Source organism: Ochotona curzoniae, unplaced genomic scaffold (genome assembly GCF_017591425.1).
Source record: "Ochotona curzoniae isolate NIBS_2020 unplaced genomic scaffold, NIBS_Ocur_1.0 scaffold_3208, whole genome shotgun sequence".
NCBI lineage: Eukaryota > Metazoa > Chordata > Mammalia > Lagomorpha > Ochotonidae > Ochotona > Ochotona curzoniae.
In genome coordinates, this window is record NW_024467106.1 from 17,723,941 (window position 1) to 17,738,943 (window position 15,003).

At 42.2% G+C, this 15,003-nt stretch overlaps 1 protein-coding gene across 2 annotated transcripts in view; it reads right to left on the reverse strand.

Annotated features, from left to right (window-relative positions):
* Positions 1-2,776: 2,776 nt before the first annotated feature.
* KIAA1958 (KIAA1958 ortholog) overlaps positions 2,777-15,003 on the reverse strand; it is a 71,960-nt gene continuing 59,733 nt past the window's right edge. For both annotated transcript variants that reach the window (XM_040963101.1, XM_040963100.1), the window contains one exon: positions 2,777-4,084. In XM_040963101.1, coding sequence (XP_040819035.1) covers positions 3,278-4,084 — 807 coding nt within the window. In that variant the 3' untranslated portion in view covers positions 2,777-3,277. The remainder of the gene's footprint in view (positions 4,085-15,003) is intronic.

Consider the following 15,003-nt stretch of genomic DNA (forward strand, 5'->3'; position numbering starts at 1 on the left):
TGACCATGACTTGGTCCCAATTCTCATAGGACTGGATTCATATACATGCCTACAGAAGGATATACTGTACCTTGATGCTGTTAATAAGGTTGAATTCAACTTAAAAAAAAACCCACAGTAAGAGAATTTCTACATTTCTTCAAACACAAACACCAGTGATCACCCAGGGCAGACTAATGCAGCATGAAAACCGGGAAAGGTAGGCAAGGCCATGTCACCAGGGTGACCTGCTCTCACAGCTTATATAAGTACTTCCATAATATTCCTGTATTACAAACACACTAAACAATGGGAAAACTGTCTCAGTAAGCTCCGGAGGCTTCTCTATTCTCCCTTCACATATTTTTGCTTATATCTGAGGTACCAGGGCTTGCTAGCAACCGGAGGTAGGAAACAAGGCATAAATGCATATACTTGGTCAGTACCAGGTTTGGTTTCCCCATGTTTAAGGATGTAAGGGGGCAGAAAGAATATCCCTAATGGGATCAATGAATGATATGATGTAGATTAGCTGAATATTATTACCCAAAGTGATGACCAAAATGGTGAACACTGGTTGCGTGTTTACGGTGTACTCTGTATTGTGCTAAACTCTTTACATTTGACTGGCTCAAGCCCCACAAGTAGGCACCCCATCATCTCTGTCAGAGAGAGGGCTGCAAGATTCTGGGGGCAGGACCAAGAGAGTGGGTTCACTGTGAAGCACAGCAGGAGGTGCTGAAGGTAAGAGCCCAACCCTCAAATGCCAAATTCTCCCCCATCACCCCTGGCACCACCAGTTCAGACACAGAACCTCGAGGCTCTGTTCATGTGTGAACTCATGTATTCTTGCTATGCATTCTCACTTTCCAAAGGTTAAATGGAGAAAATGCTCTTAACCTCTCCCTGTCCTTTTTGTGGCATTCTTTCTTCTGCTCTATCAAAAGCAGAAAATCATGGAGTCCAAGGAGGGTGTTGGGTAGAGCTGACCGGTGAGATGAACACTGCCCTAGCTCAGCACTGGGTAGAACCAACTTCTCCGGCCCCCTTACTGTCCTCAGGGTGCACCCCCAGCCAGGCACACAAGTAGAAGCACTTTAGCAGGTTTATCACGCTTTGCCCTGTGCCAGTCGTGTGTGTATACACGCATGGCTGTGTATACACACATCAACAATACATCCTGGAGGAAGCACCCACTGCAAGAGGTGGCAGGTGGTAGCGCTAGAGGAATGCGTCTTCCTTTTCTCTCCGATGGCCTGGGGAGGCGGGGAAAGCTGCGGGCACATGTTCTCTGACGGCATCTCACATCACTGAACATGCACCATCCTGGCTTCTCATTAAGATCACACACTTCAGAACTTGGGGTTTACAAAGCCTCACATGGGGGACACATGGCTATTCAGTCCATGAAAAGCTCTTGCTGAACAAATGACAGCCTCTGGGTCAGTTCTTGTAACTTTAGGCAATGTTGAAACCTGTGATCCCAGTGGCAATTTCTTGGCTCTTCTTAAAATTAAAGTGGAGATTTGTCTTCATTAGTCTGCAGCCTCTGTCCAAGAGCCCACATAGGTTATATTTCAGTTTAAGAGCAGATTGACAAGAAAACGACCACCACCTCTCCGCACACAAGACAGCCTTTGGGTGTTCAGCACACGCAAGGCAACTGGACCTAATGCTTTGTATTTCTTCCTAACCCAAACTCTAAAACCACTACAACAGGAAGCCACACACAACAGCTTGTGATGTAAGCCATAACACTGATCACACAATATTACCAGTTATTCATACACAGAGACATACCAAAAATTAATGTCTATTCGGGGAAGACCAACTAGTACGCAAAATCACAAACATGAAGGAACCGACAAAGGAACATTATAGCATAAGGCAGCATTGGTTGAATTTTTCCCCCTCTGGTTAAAGAAAGTACTACATATCTCAATGACCAGTGGATGACTAACAAAAATAACGAAAATAAATAGCAAAATAATGTTTTGATAAAGAAATAAGGCTGAGTTTAAGACTCCTCCAAGATTAATCTGTTTGGGGATTTTAATTTGAGATTAGAAAGCATTCATTCGTACAGAATGGTATAAAGTTGTAGCAGTCTCCTCAAAAACAAAATAAAGATCCCCAGAAACTACTATCACAGTTCATCAGCACTCTTTGGGCTCCGTTTTTACTTTTTTGTTGCATTCAGAGGAGTTACTGGAAAGTTCTGTTGGTGTTTAACCCACCCGCAGTTAGGTTGGACTTCACCTGAGTGAGAGGCGTTCAGACTGCAAAGATAACCTGGTGTGAACACTGCCAGCACGCCCCTTCTTCCCGCTCACCTGGCAGGTCGCCTAAAGCAGGTGCCAAGCTCTGGTGCCAACCTAAAATGACATGGATCATGACTGAAAAAGTCATACCCGGACAAAACCATTTTAACTACCTTTAATCAGGACTTTTTTTTTTTTTTTTGGCTTGTTTGTTTGGGTCTTCTTAGTTATGTCTGAAAATGGCCATTTTAATTGTTCTATGGATCCAGTGCTGTATGCTGACAGAGCCACTTGTGGGATGCAAAGAATGAATAGAAAATTCTGATAACAAAAAGAGATATTCAAAGGAACGGAGCTCTTGCGTGGTACTGAGGGAAAACAAAACAAAAACAAAACATAGGCACTTCCGCTTCAGGAGGTTTTTCACATTTTTGATCACAGGCGGCTTTTCCAAGCCCTGTTCCACTACAGACAACGCGCTCCCGGCCCCAATCATCCGGGTTCCTGGCAACCTTGCCCAAACAAATACGCTTTTGAGGCCTTCGTCTTGTTCCAGAACAATCGTCCTGACCCAGCCGCCTGCTCAGGCTGCTGCACGGAGCTCCAGGCTTCTTCCAGACGCGCCACCAATCAAAGGTGAAGAAGGAACGGGTGATGCCATTTCTCCTGGAAACAGAAGTGAGCAGTGCCCACTGCCGTTGGCTTCCTGGTCGGGTCGTCAGCCAAGCATACAGTCTTCAGCACATTCTAAAGCTACGAGGCTACTGGGATTTTGAAGTATGTGTGTGTTTGTCCGTCTTAACGACTACTTAAACAGTATCTCCTCTTACTTTTCTTTCTTTTTTTTTTTTTTTTGAGAAAACCTGTGCTAAAAAGGCACTCTGAGAAAAGTAACATAAAGTTGACCCACATTTAGATAAAAACTTCAGAATTACTCCAGACCCTACTCGGAGGCCCATGAGCACTCCACCGCCCTGCACAAGGGTGACGCGGCCCCGGGGAAGGTGGCAGGGCCCAGGGCTGGCCCCAGGGAGGCCTCACTGGCAGCAGCTGTGGGAACCCAGTCTCCTGGAGACCTGAGTGAAGGAGACGAAGGTAAAATTCTCACAGTTTTCCAGCTTGACCTTCTTGGCCAGGTTTGGGACAATTCCCCGAAGAGACCTCAGTCCCATCCTCTGCTCCTCGTACCACACGCTGCCCATGTCGCTGGCCTCCTTCCGGGCGGTCAGGTAGAAAGGGGACTTGGCCTCCATCTGGGTGGGCGGCCGGTGGATGTACATGTACTTGTAGAGGAGGCAGTACGGGCACTGTTTGTGTCCCCTGGAGTGCTCGTGGTAGATTTTCCCGTGGCACACCCTCGTGGAGCTGCTCCGGCTCTCGCGCTTCACACTGTCCGTGCGGGCAAAGTAGGGCTGGTTCTGGGGGTCTTTGAGCAGCTCGATGTCGCCATACATCAGATCCGCGTGCTCCTGCAGCGTCCGCATGTTCAGGTATTGGCTGTTGTACTTGACCACAGTGGACAGCAGAGTGATGGGGCTGTCATCCCCCAGACACCCGGCCTGCCACATCTCCTCCTCATCAGAAAGGGAGAAGTAGACGATATTGCGAGAACGGGCACCGGACATGCCTGCCTTGCTCAGCACCCACAGCTTCTCCTTGAGCTTCTTGGTGGAAGAACTGAAGGTGCTGCTGGTGATGGAGAAGCCCACGCCTGCGTTCTTGAGGATGCGGTCGAGGCCCCGGCGGATGGCATGCAGCGACGTGGCCAGGAAGTCCGAGCCGTCGCTCTTCTTGACGGTGACATAGAAGTTCTCCAGCAGCTCGTTCAGCTTCACTGCCGGGATCTCGAAGGAGACAAACATGAAGTTACACACTGGGTGACAGCCACACGCCAACCCTTCCTTCCTTCTAATCCTACTAGGGGCCAATAGTGTACAGGACATTTTGTGGCCCCTGGAGGGTTGACCCCCTTAGCATGATCTGGTGGAAAGATGAGCACCACTGAAACTGGAAGATCTAGGCTCCATACTTGGCTCCACCTAACAATCTCTTTCCTCTTCAATGTTTCAATCTGTAAAAGATGATCCAATAGTCAAAACACACACACACACACACACACACACACACACACCCCTATTCAAGAGTACTTCACAAAATCAGTGAAAAGGTTGCTAAAATATCAGTATGTCTTAGTGCAAAAAAATTCTGAAATCCAGGCATTTTTGCATGTAGTGCTTAAGACATTGCTTGGGATACCCACACAGGATTCCACGTATGAAGACCTGTGTTCAAGATCCAGCTCTGGGCCAGTGTGATGGCTCAACTGGCTCATCCTCTGCCTTGCAGTGCCAGCATCCCTTATGGGCACTGGTTCATGTCCCAGCTGTTCCACTTCCCATTTACCACCCTGCTGGTGGCCTGGGAAATCACAAGAGGATGGCCCAAGGCCTTGGGATACTGCACACATGTTGGAGACCCAGGAGCAGCTCCTGGCACCCAGCTTCATATCAGCTCAACTCTGGCCATTGTGGCTACTTGGGGAGTGAATCCATGGATGGAAGGCCTCTTTCTGTCTCTCTGTGTAAAAATCTGCTTTTCTAATAAAAATAAATCTTTTAAAAAAACTCTAACAAGTAAACCACATATAAAATCAGTATGGTGAATTATTAAAAACACAAATGAACTAAAAGATAAAAACTGATCTTTAAAAATGAAAACCATGCAATCTTTGAAAAAACTTATAAAACTAACAAACTTCCAGGAGATCTCATAGAAACAAGGAAGCATACATGTAAACAATATCAGGAGTAAGAAAATAATTACAGAAAAGAGACAAGAGCGAAGGTTAGATAAAGAGTATGATAAACTTTATGCATGGTAATTTGAAAATCTAGGTGAAAATTGTCTAGCAAAATATGATTTATCAAAGTTGGCTCAATAGAAAGTAAAGGACCTAAATCTCTCCAAGCAGAAGCAAAGAGTGATATGTTTGCCAAATGTGTATATTTCATGCCTAAAAATATAGCATTATGGAATCAATTCAACTTGTCTTTGGCACTTTAAGTTTTAGGACATAGAAAAAAAAAAGATTTTTGCTTTTTTAAAACAATCTGAATTTTACCAATACTATGCCAAGAAACAAAGTATACGAACGTGGATGTAAACTTTCCTAAATAAAATACAGGCAATTTCCGTTCTGCACATTCCTTGTTAAAGTGTGTATACATTGGTACAGTACACAGTGAGGACATGCACAAGTTCAAGTTAATAATGGAATTCTGCAAAGCAAACATTGCCTGTTTCATCAAATCAAATTTAGACTTTTAGTGCAGCAACATTTCATCACAATAAGCAGGGATTATAGCAGAGTGAGGATGAGCTCACCTTGGATGTTGTAATATAACTAATATTTATTTATCAAGGAGAAAACATAAACTTAACAGAAACTGAAAGCTTAAAAACGTGATATTCATTTCACGTTTAAAAAAATTTAAATTAATTATAGATTGGAAGCAAAAACATCTTATTGTGATGAAGAGTATTTATAATCAAGAACAATTTACCAGGATGAACATATTAGGTTTCTTTCTTAAGAGGTCAGGGAGCAGAGGAGCCTGCTGAACGTCATTATGATTACATAACACGGTTCTGGGTCTTCCAGCCACTAAGACAGGGAGAAGAAGTAAGTGTCCACACGTACGTATAGGAAAGGAAATGGAGTATAATTGGTTTCTGACAATCCGACTGAGAAACACCAACATGCTTAACTGAAAAGCTGTCAGACTAGGGTGCTGTCTACAAAATACAAAAAGGAACAGCTTCCTTACATGAGGATACTTCCAAAAGTTCATGGAAAATGAAACTAAACGATGAGGTTTGGGTGCAAAAAATAATTGAAATTCATAGTTTTTTCATAATATGCATGCATTTTACATTAACTTCTTGAAGAATTCTCATTTATGCACAAATTCTGAAAATTCTCCCACCAAGTAAACTTATCTTTAAATTCCATGTTCACAACGTTTTAAAATTACTTTCGTATATCAGCAAGAACCAGCCAAACAGCTTCCCACTGATCACTATATTCAATCTCAGCTGGCTTTGCATTTTTTATGTTGTCACCTTTAGCTCGCTACTTATAGGTATTAACTTCTGTTTATACTAATTAGGATACTTTTGATTGCAAGAGGAAGAACTAGTTTAAACAAGTGTTAAGCAAAAAGCATTATCAGAATTGGTGGACTCCGTGGCCATTAGACCTCTCTCAATCTCCTGTCTCTCTGTGCAGACTGATTTTACACAGCTGTAAATGCAGCCAGCTAGGACACCCCAGAACTTCAGGTATTAGCAGGAACTAATTCATCGTCATTAAGACAAAAAATCACCACGCAAGGCATGGTGGCCTAGTGGATGAAGTCCTCACCTTGCACATACCAAGATCCTGTATGGGCGTTGCTTCTAATCCTGGCAGCCCTGCTTCCCACCCAGCTCCCTGCCCATGGCCTGGGAAAGCAGTCCAGGACAGTTCAAAGTCTTGGGACCCTGCACCCGCATGGGAGACCTGGAGGGGGTTCCTGGCTTTGGATTGGCACAGCACCGGCTGTTGCGGTCACTTGGGGAGTGAATCAACAGAAGGAAGATCTTCCTCTCTGTCTCTCCTACTCTCTGTACATCTGACTTTGCGATAGAAAGAAAATAAATCTTTAAAAAAAAAATCGGAAAGGAAGGTTCTAATGGGCTCACTTCAACCCAAGCAACTCTAATACTAGTGTGGTGGCATCCGCAACAGCCTTATGCAGGTCCTAGGTGAGGAGTGGTTCCTGTATGAGGGATGTCGAGCAGAAAATCTTACATTTTACCTTAGTGTTCTGAATAAAAACCTCTAGGTAAAACAAAATCTCTAATAACTGCCTGTCATTCTTGATCTGAACTCCAAACTGTCAACTGTATGCAAGTTTTCACAAACACTCCTTGTTGATGTGTGCTACTCTGTCAATCAGAAGTAGAATCTATTTTTCTCTTCCCTTGAATCTAGGCTGGCCATGTGACTTGTTTGGCTGTAGAAATGACAAGATATGAACTGCAAACCTAGGTTTTACTTAGGTTCTTAGTGTTCTGAGCACATGATGTTGTCTTGTGTGGAGGACCGAGACCGTGGGAAAATGTGGACAAACTGTCTCCCATCTAACTTTCAGAGGACTGCACCCACACGGGGTCACACAGCCTTTCATCTGAGCTCAGCGCAAGATGCTAACCCATTAAACTATGAGCAAGGAACATGACATCTGCTTTAAGCCAATACGTTTTTGTGTCATGCAACAGTAGATAACCGATAAACACCTTATGTCCCCAGCCTGGTGTTCTGGTTTTTGTACTATTGTCAAGCCTCACTGACTTTCCCAGCAATCACAAGACCATTTTGTTCTTCTGCGTCCTCACACAGGTTTGTCCTGTGTCTGGAATGCTTTATCTTCTAAAACCTTCTCTATCTGGAAAATTTCAACTGTTCTTCCAGAGCTAGCTCACTTTTGGCTTTCTGTATGAAGATGATTCCAACGTTTCTAGGCAAAGATAATCTCTCATTTGGGATCCTTCAGCTTTAACTTAAAAAAAGACAGTTCTTTCTGTGTACAACAGCCTCTTATCTATTGTAATGCCTGTTTCTGAAAGGCTACTGAAGGCAGAAGACCGGGAGGTATCTTCTCACAAGGCCAGCCAAGAACTGCTGGATCCTGTACGTGGGGACAGAGTATACAGGACTGGATAGCTGAGAGATTGTTAGCACCTGGGAAGCAGGTATTATTATCTAAGTTGTGGAAGATCTGGAGAAATGAGGCCCTTTTCTTGAATTCCTGCATGAAAATGTTCAAGTCTCCAGTAACAGCCAACAGTGATTTCACAGAGTACGGAAGACAATACTTTTTGACCTAGAAAAGCTCGGAGGCTGGAGAGAGAAACCAGGATGGGAGGGCTGCGGTCAGAACAGGTGAAATCGAAGTTACTGATCCTAGGATAGCAGTGATTACTCTGAACAGTTATTGAGGAGCAGTCACCTTTTTAGTTGTTCACTTGCATTTTTAAAACAGTGGTAAAACATATATAAAATAAAATTTATCACATTAATAACAATGAATGTAAATTCAGTGCAATTAACTGCACTCACAATGTTACGATCATCACCACTACCCTTTCCAGAACTTTTTTCTAATTCTAAACAGAAAGTGTACACCCACTGAGTAACTTCACATTTCCCCTTCACTCTAGGCCCTGGTAACCTCTACATTTCTGTCTCAATGTGTTTTCCAATTCCAGGGACTTCACATAAACAGAATCATATATAGCTGGACTTTTCTGTCTAACTTATAAGTCCCTTTGTTTCACTCCCAAGGTTCATTCATACTGTGGCATTTCTCAGTGCTACATTGCTTTTTATAGGTAATGGGTTCAATCTGCTGGTATTTTGCTGAAGAATCTGTGTGTATATTCATGATATGTATTGGTCTGCAGTTCTCTTAGAGCATCTTTTGTTTTGATGTCAGAGTAAAACTGGCCTCATAGAATGAATTAGAAAGTGTTCCCTTATTTTTCTTAAAAATATTTTAAAAGATTTATTTATTTTTTTTAAAGATTTATTTTTATTATTTTTTCATTGGAAAGGTGGATATACAGAGAAGAGAGACAGAGAGGAAGATCTTCCGTCCGATGATTCACTCCCCAAGTGAGCCGCAACGGGCCGATACTATGCCGATCCGAAGCCAGGAGCCTCTTCTGGGTCTCCCACGCAGGTGCAGGGTCCCAAAGCCTTGGGCTGTCCTCGACTGCTTTCCCGGGCCACAGGCAGGGAGCTGGAAGCGAAGCGGGGCTGCTGGGATAGAACCGGCGCCCATATGGGATCCCAAGAGTGCAAGGCAAGGACCTTAACCACTTGCGCCACCGTGCCGGGCCCGATTCATTTTATTTTTATTGGAAAGTCAGATATACAGAGAGGAGGACAGAGAGGGAGGAAGATCTTCTATCCACTGATTCATTCCCAAGCAGCCACAATGGCTGGAGCTAGCTGACCCAATGCCAGGAGCCTGGAGCCTCTTCCCATGCAGGTGAAGGGTCCGAAGGCTTTGGGCCGTCCTTGACTGCTTTCCAAGAGCACAAGCAGGGAGCTGGATGGCAAGTGGAGCAGCCAGGATATGAATCGGCACCAATATGGGATCCCAGCACGTGCAAGGCAAGGAATTTAGCCACAGTTACTGGGCTAAATTTAGCCACAGTTGCTGGGCCCCTCTTAAAATTTTTTTAACAACTGATATTCATTGGGCCTGGCATGGTGGTCTATGGCTAAAGTCCTTGCCTTGAAAGCGCCAGAATCGCACAGTCTCTGGTTCTAATCCCGGCTGCTCCACTTCCCATCCAGCTCCCTGCCCATGGCCTGGGAAAGCAGTCAAGGACGGGCCAAAGCCTTGGGACCCTGCACCCATGTGGGAGACCTGGAGGAAGTTCCTGGCTCCTGGCTTCGGACTGGCACAGCACTGGCCGTTGCGGTCACTTGGGGAGCGAATCACCAGATGGAAGAGCTTCCTCTCTGTCTCTCCTCTTTGTATATCTGACTTTGTAATAAAAATAAATAAAGCTTTAAAAAAATTTATATTCATCAGTGATATCAACAAAACTTGTGTTTTTGTCTGTTTTGTATGGGTAACTTTGTTATTGCAAATTCATTCCCTTTACTTGTTAGAAGTCTATTACATTGCTAAAATTTCTTTTTGAACCTTTTCGGCAGTTTGTGTTTTTGTAAAAATTTGTTCATTTTATCTAAGTTACCAAAATTTTTGGCTTACAGTTGCTAACAGTAGCCACTTATAATGGGTTTTATTTTTGGTGAGGTTAGTAGCAATACTACCTCTCTTAGTCCTGGTTTTAGTAATCTGAATCTTGTCTATCCTTTAATTACAGCCTCTCATAAATGCCATGCTGTCCTTGCTATCTGTGCCACTGGTTCACTTCCCAAATGGTAGCAATAGTCAGAGCTGAGCAGTTCTGAAGCTGGAGCCTAGAGCTTCTTCCCGGCCCCCCAGGTGGGTGCAGAGGCCCAAGGCTCTTTGGATTGAATACTTCTTATAATTTCATTTAATTCTACATTAGGGTAGGCAGCTCTGTGTCTGTTTTATATATTTAGTGTTGCTTTTAGGATTAGTAAAGACAGGGGCTGGCACAGGTGGACAGTAGGCTAATCCTCTACCTGTGGCACTGGCATCCCATAGAAGTGCTGGTTCATGTCCCAGCTGCTCCACTCCCATCCTGCTCTCTGCCTGTGGCCTGGAAAAGCATCAGAAGATGGCTCAAGTACTTGGCCTCATGCACCTATGTGAGAGAGGGCCAGAGGAAGTTCCTGGCTCCTGACTGGCTGAGCTGGCCCTCTAGGGAGTGAACCAGCAGACCTAAGCCCTTCCCCTCTGTGCCTTCCAATAAAAATAAAATAAATTTTAAAGGATTAATAAATATAGATTTAACTTATCACAGTCTGCCTTCAAATACTATCTAACTTTTAATATATTATTGGAAACTTAAAATATTACATTTTCTCTTTTTCTTTTACAATATTACACTATCATTTTTCTACCTATCCTTTGTATTATTGTTATGTTTTTTCTCTTCCACAGATAACCAAAAAATCTTAAAATATATTTACAGATTTTGTTTTAAGCAGTTAATTATCTTTAAGAGAAATTAAAATGAGAAAAATGTCTCTTTGTACCACTTCAAATATTTTCCATTCCTTTGCGAAGCACAAGTTTCTATTTGGCATAATTTTGCTTACACTCTCTGTAACATTTATTGTTGTGTAGTTTTTTTTCAGTGATTAATTCTGTCCCATTTGTCTTGTCTGAAATGGTCTTTATTTTGCCTTCACTTTTATTTCCTCTGAGTATAAAATTCTAGATTGGCAGTTATATTTTCAGCCAGCTCATTAAAGATGTTATTTCATTGTCTTATGACTTTCACAGTATCTAATGAGAAGTTCTTTAATATTTTATTCTCCTTTTGTATATTATTATTGTTTTATTTCAAAAGCGAATTATCTTTTAAAGAAAATTAAAGTAACACACACACTCTCTCTCAGGGTTTAAGAATAGGCATTGATTGGCATAGTGTTTAAGATGCCTTGGGATACCGACATCCTACGCTTGAGAACCTGGGTTGGAATCCTGGCTCAAGCTTAATTCTAGCTTTCTGCTAATGTGCACCCTGGGAACCAGCAGGTGGTGACATTAGTACCTGGATCTCCATCATCCGTGTTTCATCTCTTGTTGACTACTTGTGTGCATTACCCAAACTCTGACACCTCATCCACCCTTTGACTTCAATATCACCTCTGTTTTGTTCTTTTTAAAAGATTTATTTTATTTTTATTGCAAAGTCAGATATACAGAGAGGAGGAGAGACAGAGAGGAAGATCTTCCATCTGTTGATTCACTCCCCAAGTGGCTACAACAGCTAGAGCTGCGCCAATCTGAAGCCAGGAGCCAGGAACTTCCTCCAGGTCTCCCACATGGGTGCAGGGTTCCAAGGCTTTGGGCCATCCTCGACTGCTTTCCCAGGCCATGGGCAGGGAGCTGGATGGGAAGTGGGGCTGCTGGGATTAGAACTAGTGCCATATGGGATCCCAGCATGGTCAAGGCAAGGCCTTTAGTTGCTAGACCACTGCGCCGGGCATGACCTCTATTTTCAAGACCTCTAACTCTGTAGTTTGAGCTTTAACTTCTCCATCCCATCTTTAACATCCCACGTTTGCAAGGCTGACACTGTGGTGCAGCTGGTTAGGCCATGGTTTGGGACTCCTGCAGCCCATGGTGGAGTACTGGTTTGAATCTTGGCTAATCTACGTCTCATTCAGCTTCATGCTAATCTACCTTGGCGGAACCAAGTTCTTGCTCAAGTTGTTGGGCCCCTGCCACTCTTGTGGGAAATCCAGATAGAATTCTAGGACTCTATCCCTGGCCTGATCCAGCCCTGGCTATTGTGGGCATTTGGAGGCAGTGTGAACCACGACAGGAGACATCTCTCTCTCCATCACTCTGCCTTTTAGGTAGATAAAAACAAAAAGACAGGAGCCAGCACTCTGGCATAGTGGGTTAAGTCACTGTCTGCAGTGCCGGCATCCCATAAGGGCACAGTTGGAGTCGCAGTTGCTCCACTTCCAATCTAGCTCCCTGCTAACAAGTAGTGGTGGAAGGCCGAAGAGTTTGAGTACCTAAACTCATGTGGGAGACCTGCAAGAAACTCTTAATCGTTTCAGTCTGGCCCAGCCTGGCTATTGTGGCCATTCTGGAAGTAAATCAGCAGACAGAAGACTTTTCTTTCTTTCACCCTCTCATACCTCTGCATTTTGGATAAATAAAAAAAAAAAAACATTTTGTGAATATAAAGAAAACAGACTTGGTGAACTTCCTCATTCTCCTGTTCCCTTAAATGTTCCTTGATCTCTCCTCTCTCTTGATTGGTGTTTGCAAAATACTTTATATTCACAAGTTTAATTCACCACTAATTATAATGTTCAACAAGTAAAAATTAGTTAGACCACACTAAAACCAGAGTAAAACCAATAATCATGGGCCTGGCGTGATAGCCTAATGACTAAATCCTTGCTTTGCAACTGCTGGGATCCCATATGGGTGCCAGTTTATGTCCCCGCTGCTCTACTTCCATTCTAGCTTCCTGGTTATGGTCTGGAAAAGCAGCTGAGGACAGCCCAAAGCCTAGGGACCCTGCAGCCATGTAGAAGGCCCAAAAGAAGCTCCTGGTTCCTGGCTTCAGATTGGCTCAGCTCTGGCCATTGTGTTCACTTGGGAGTGAGCATGTGGATGGAAGATTTTTCTTTTTTTCTCCTTCTCTCTGTAAATCTGACTTTCCAATAAAAATAATTTAAAAAAATCTTTCCCAAAGTAATCATTTCATTCCTACACATTTTTTTGGTATTATGCATTAGCTGCTGCACATTAGAGAATATATTTGTCTATTGAGACTGGCTTATTTCACTAAGCACAATGGTTTCCAGTTGTATCCATTTTGTTGCAAAAGACAGAACTTCATTCTTTTTATAGCTGGGTAGTATTCCATAATATGTATGTATTATGTATGTGTGTGTATATATATATGTATATATATATACACATACATCAATCAAATTTTCTTTATGCAGGCATCATTTGTTGGACATCTTGGTTGATTCCATATCTTAGCTAATGTGAATTGAGCTGCAATAAACATGAGGGGGGGTTACAAATAACTCTCTCATATGCTGACTTCATTTCATTTCAGTAAATTTCCAGGAGTGGAATGGCTGGTTAATATGGTAGATTTTTTTTTTCAATTTCTGAGGAATCTCCATACGGTCTTCCATAATGGTTTTACTAATTTACAAGGTAAACTAGTCAACATGGGTAACATGCTCCATGTCTTCACCAGCATTTATTGTTTTCTGACGTTTGGATGACTGCCATTCCAACTCGGGTGAGGAAAATCCTTATTGTGTTTTTTATTGGTATTTCCCTGATGGTGAGTGATTTTGAACATTTTTTCTTGTATCTGTTCATCATTTATATCTCGTTCTTTGAAAAGTGCCTGTTCATGTTCTTTGCCCATTTCTTAACTGGATTTGTTGTTTTTGTTGCTATTAAGTTTATTGAGCTCTTTATAGATTCTGGATATTAATCCTTTATCACTGCATAATTTGCAAATATTTTCTCCCATTCTGTTGTTGCCTCTTCACTTTGTTGAGACCTGGAACCAGTATGCCCACTTTCACTGTTGCTATTCAATATAGTGATGAAAATTTTAGCCACAGATATTAGGCGTGAAAAAGAAACCAAAGGGATACAATCTAGAATGGAGGAGTCAAGTTATTCTTGTTTGCTGATGAAATGATTCTGTATACAGAGGACTGAAAATACTCCACTAAGAAACTACTGGAATTCATAGAGTTTGGCAAAATTGCAGGTTATAAAATTAACACATAAAAATCAATAGCCTTTGTATACAAAGACAATGCGTAGCTGATAAAGACATTGTAATTCACAATAGCTATTAAAAAATCTTAAACATCTTGGAATAAATTTAACCAAGGATATCAAAGATATCCACAATGAAAATTATAAAACATTAAGGAAAGAAATAAAAGAAGACAAAAAACAATGAAAAAAATCTAACAGGTTCATGGATTGGAAGAATTAATATGAAAATGTCCATACTACTGAAAGTAATTTACAGATTCAATGTGATCCCAATAAAAACAAAATAGCTAAGTCATTTTTCTTAGATCTTGGAAAAAAACAATGCTAAAATCTCATATGGAAACACAGAAGACCCAGTTAGCTAAAGCAATCTTAAAAAAATAAGTAAATTAAACCCAGAGTAATCATAATACCACACTTTAAAATCAACAGCCTGGTATGGCACAAAGCAGTCATGTAGATCAGAAATTAATTTATGCATCTATCGCCAACTAATCTTCGACAAATTATCTGAAATCAATCCCTAGAGAAAGGACAGTCTGTTTAACAAACGGTGTTGGGAAAATTGTACCTATGTGTGCAGAAGTATGAAACAATACATTTACCTTATATCTCATACATAAGGCCCAACTTTAAATGGATCAAGAATTTAAATCCATCACCTCATACCATCAAATTACTAGAGGAAATGATTGGGGAAACATTGTATAACATTGGTGTAGGCAATAACTTATTGGAAAAATCTGCAAAAGCACAAG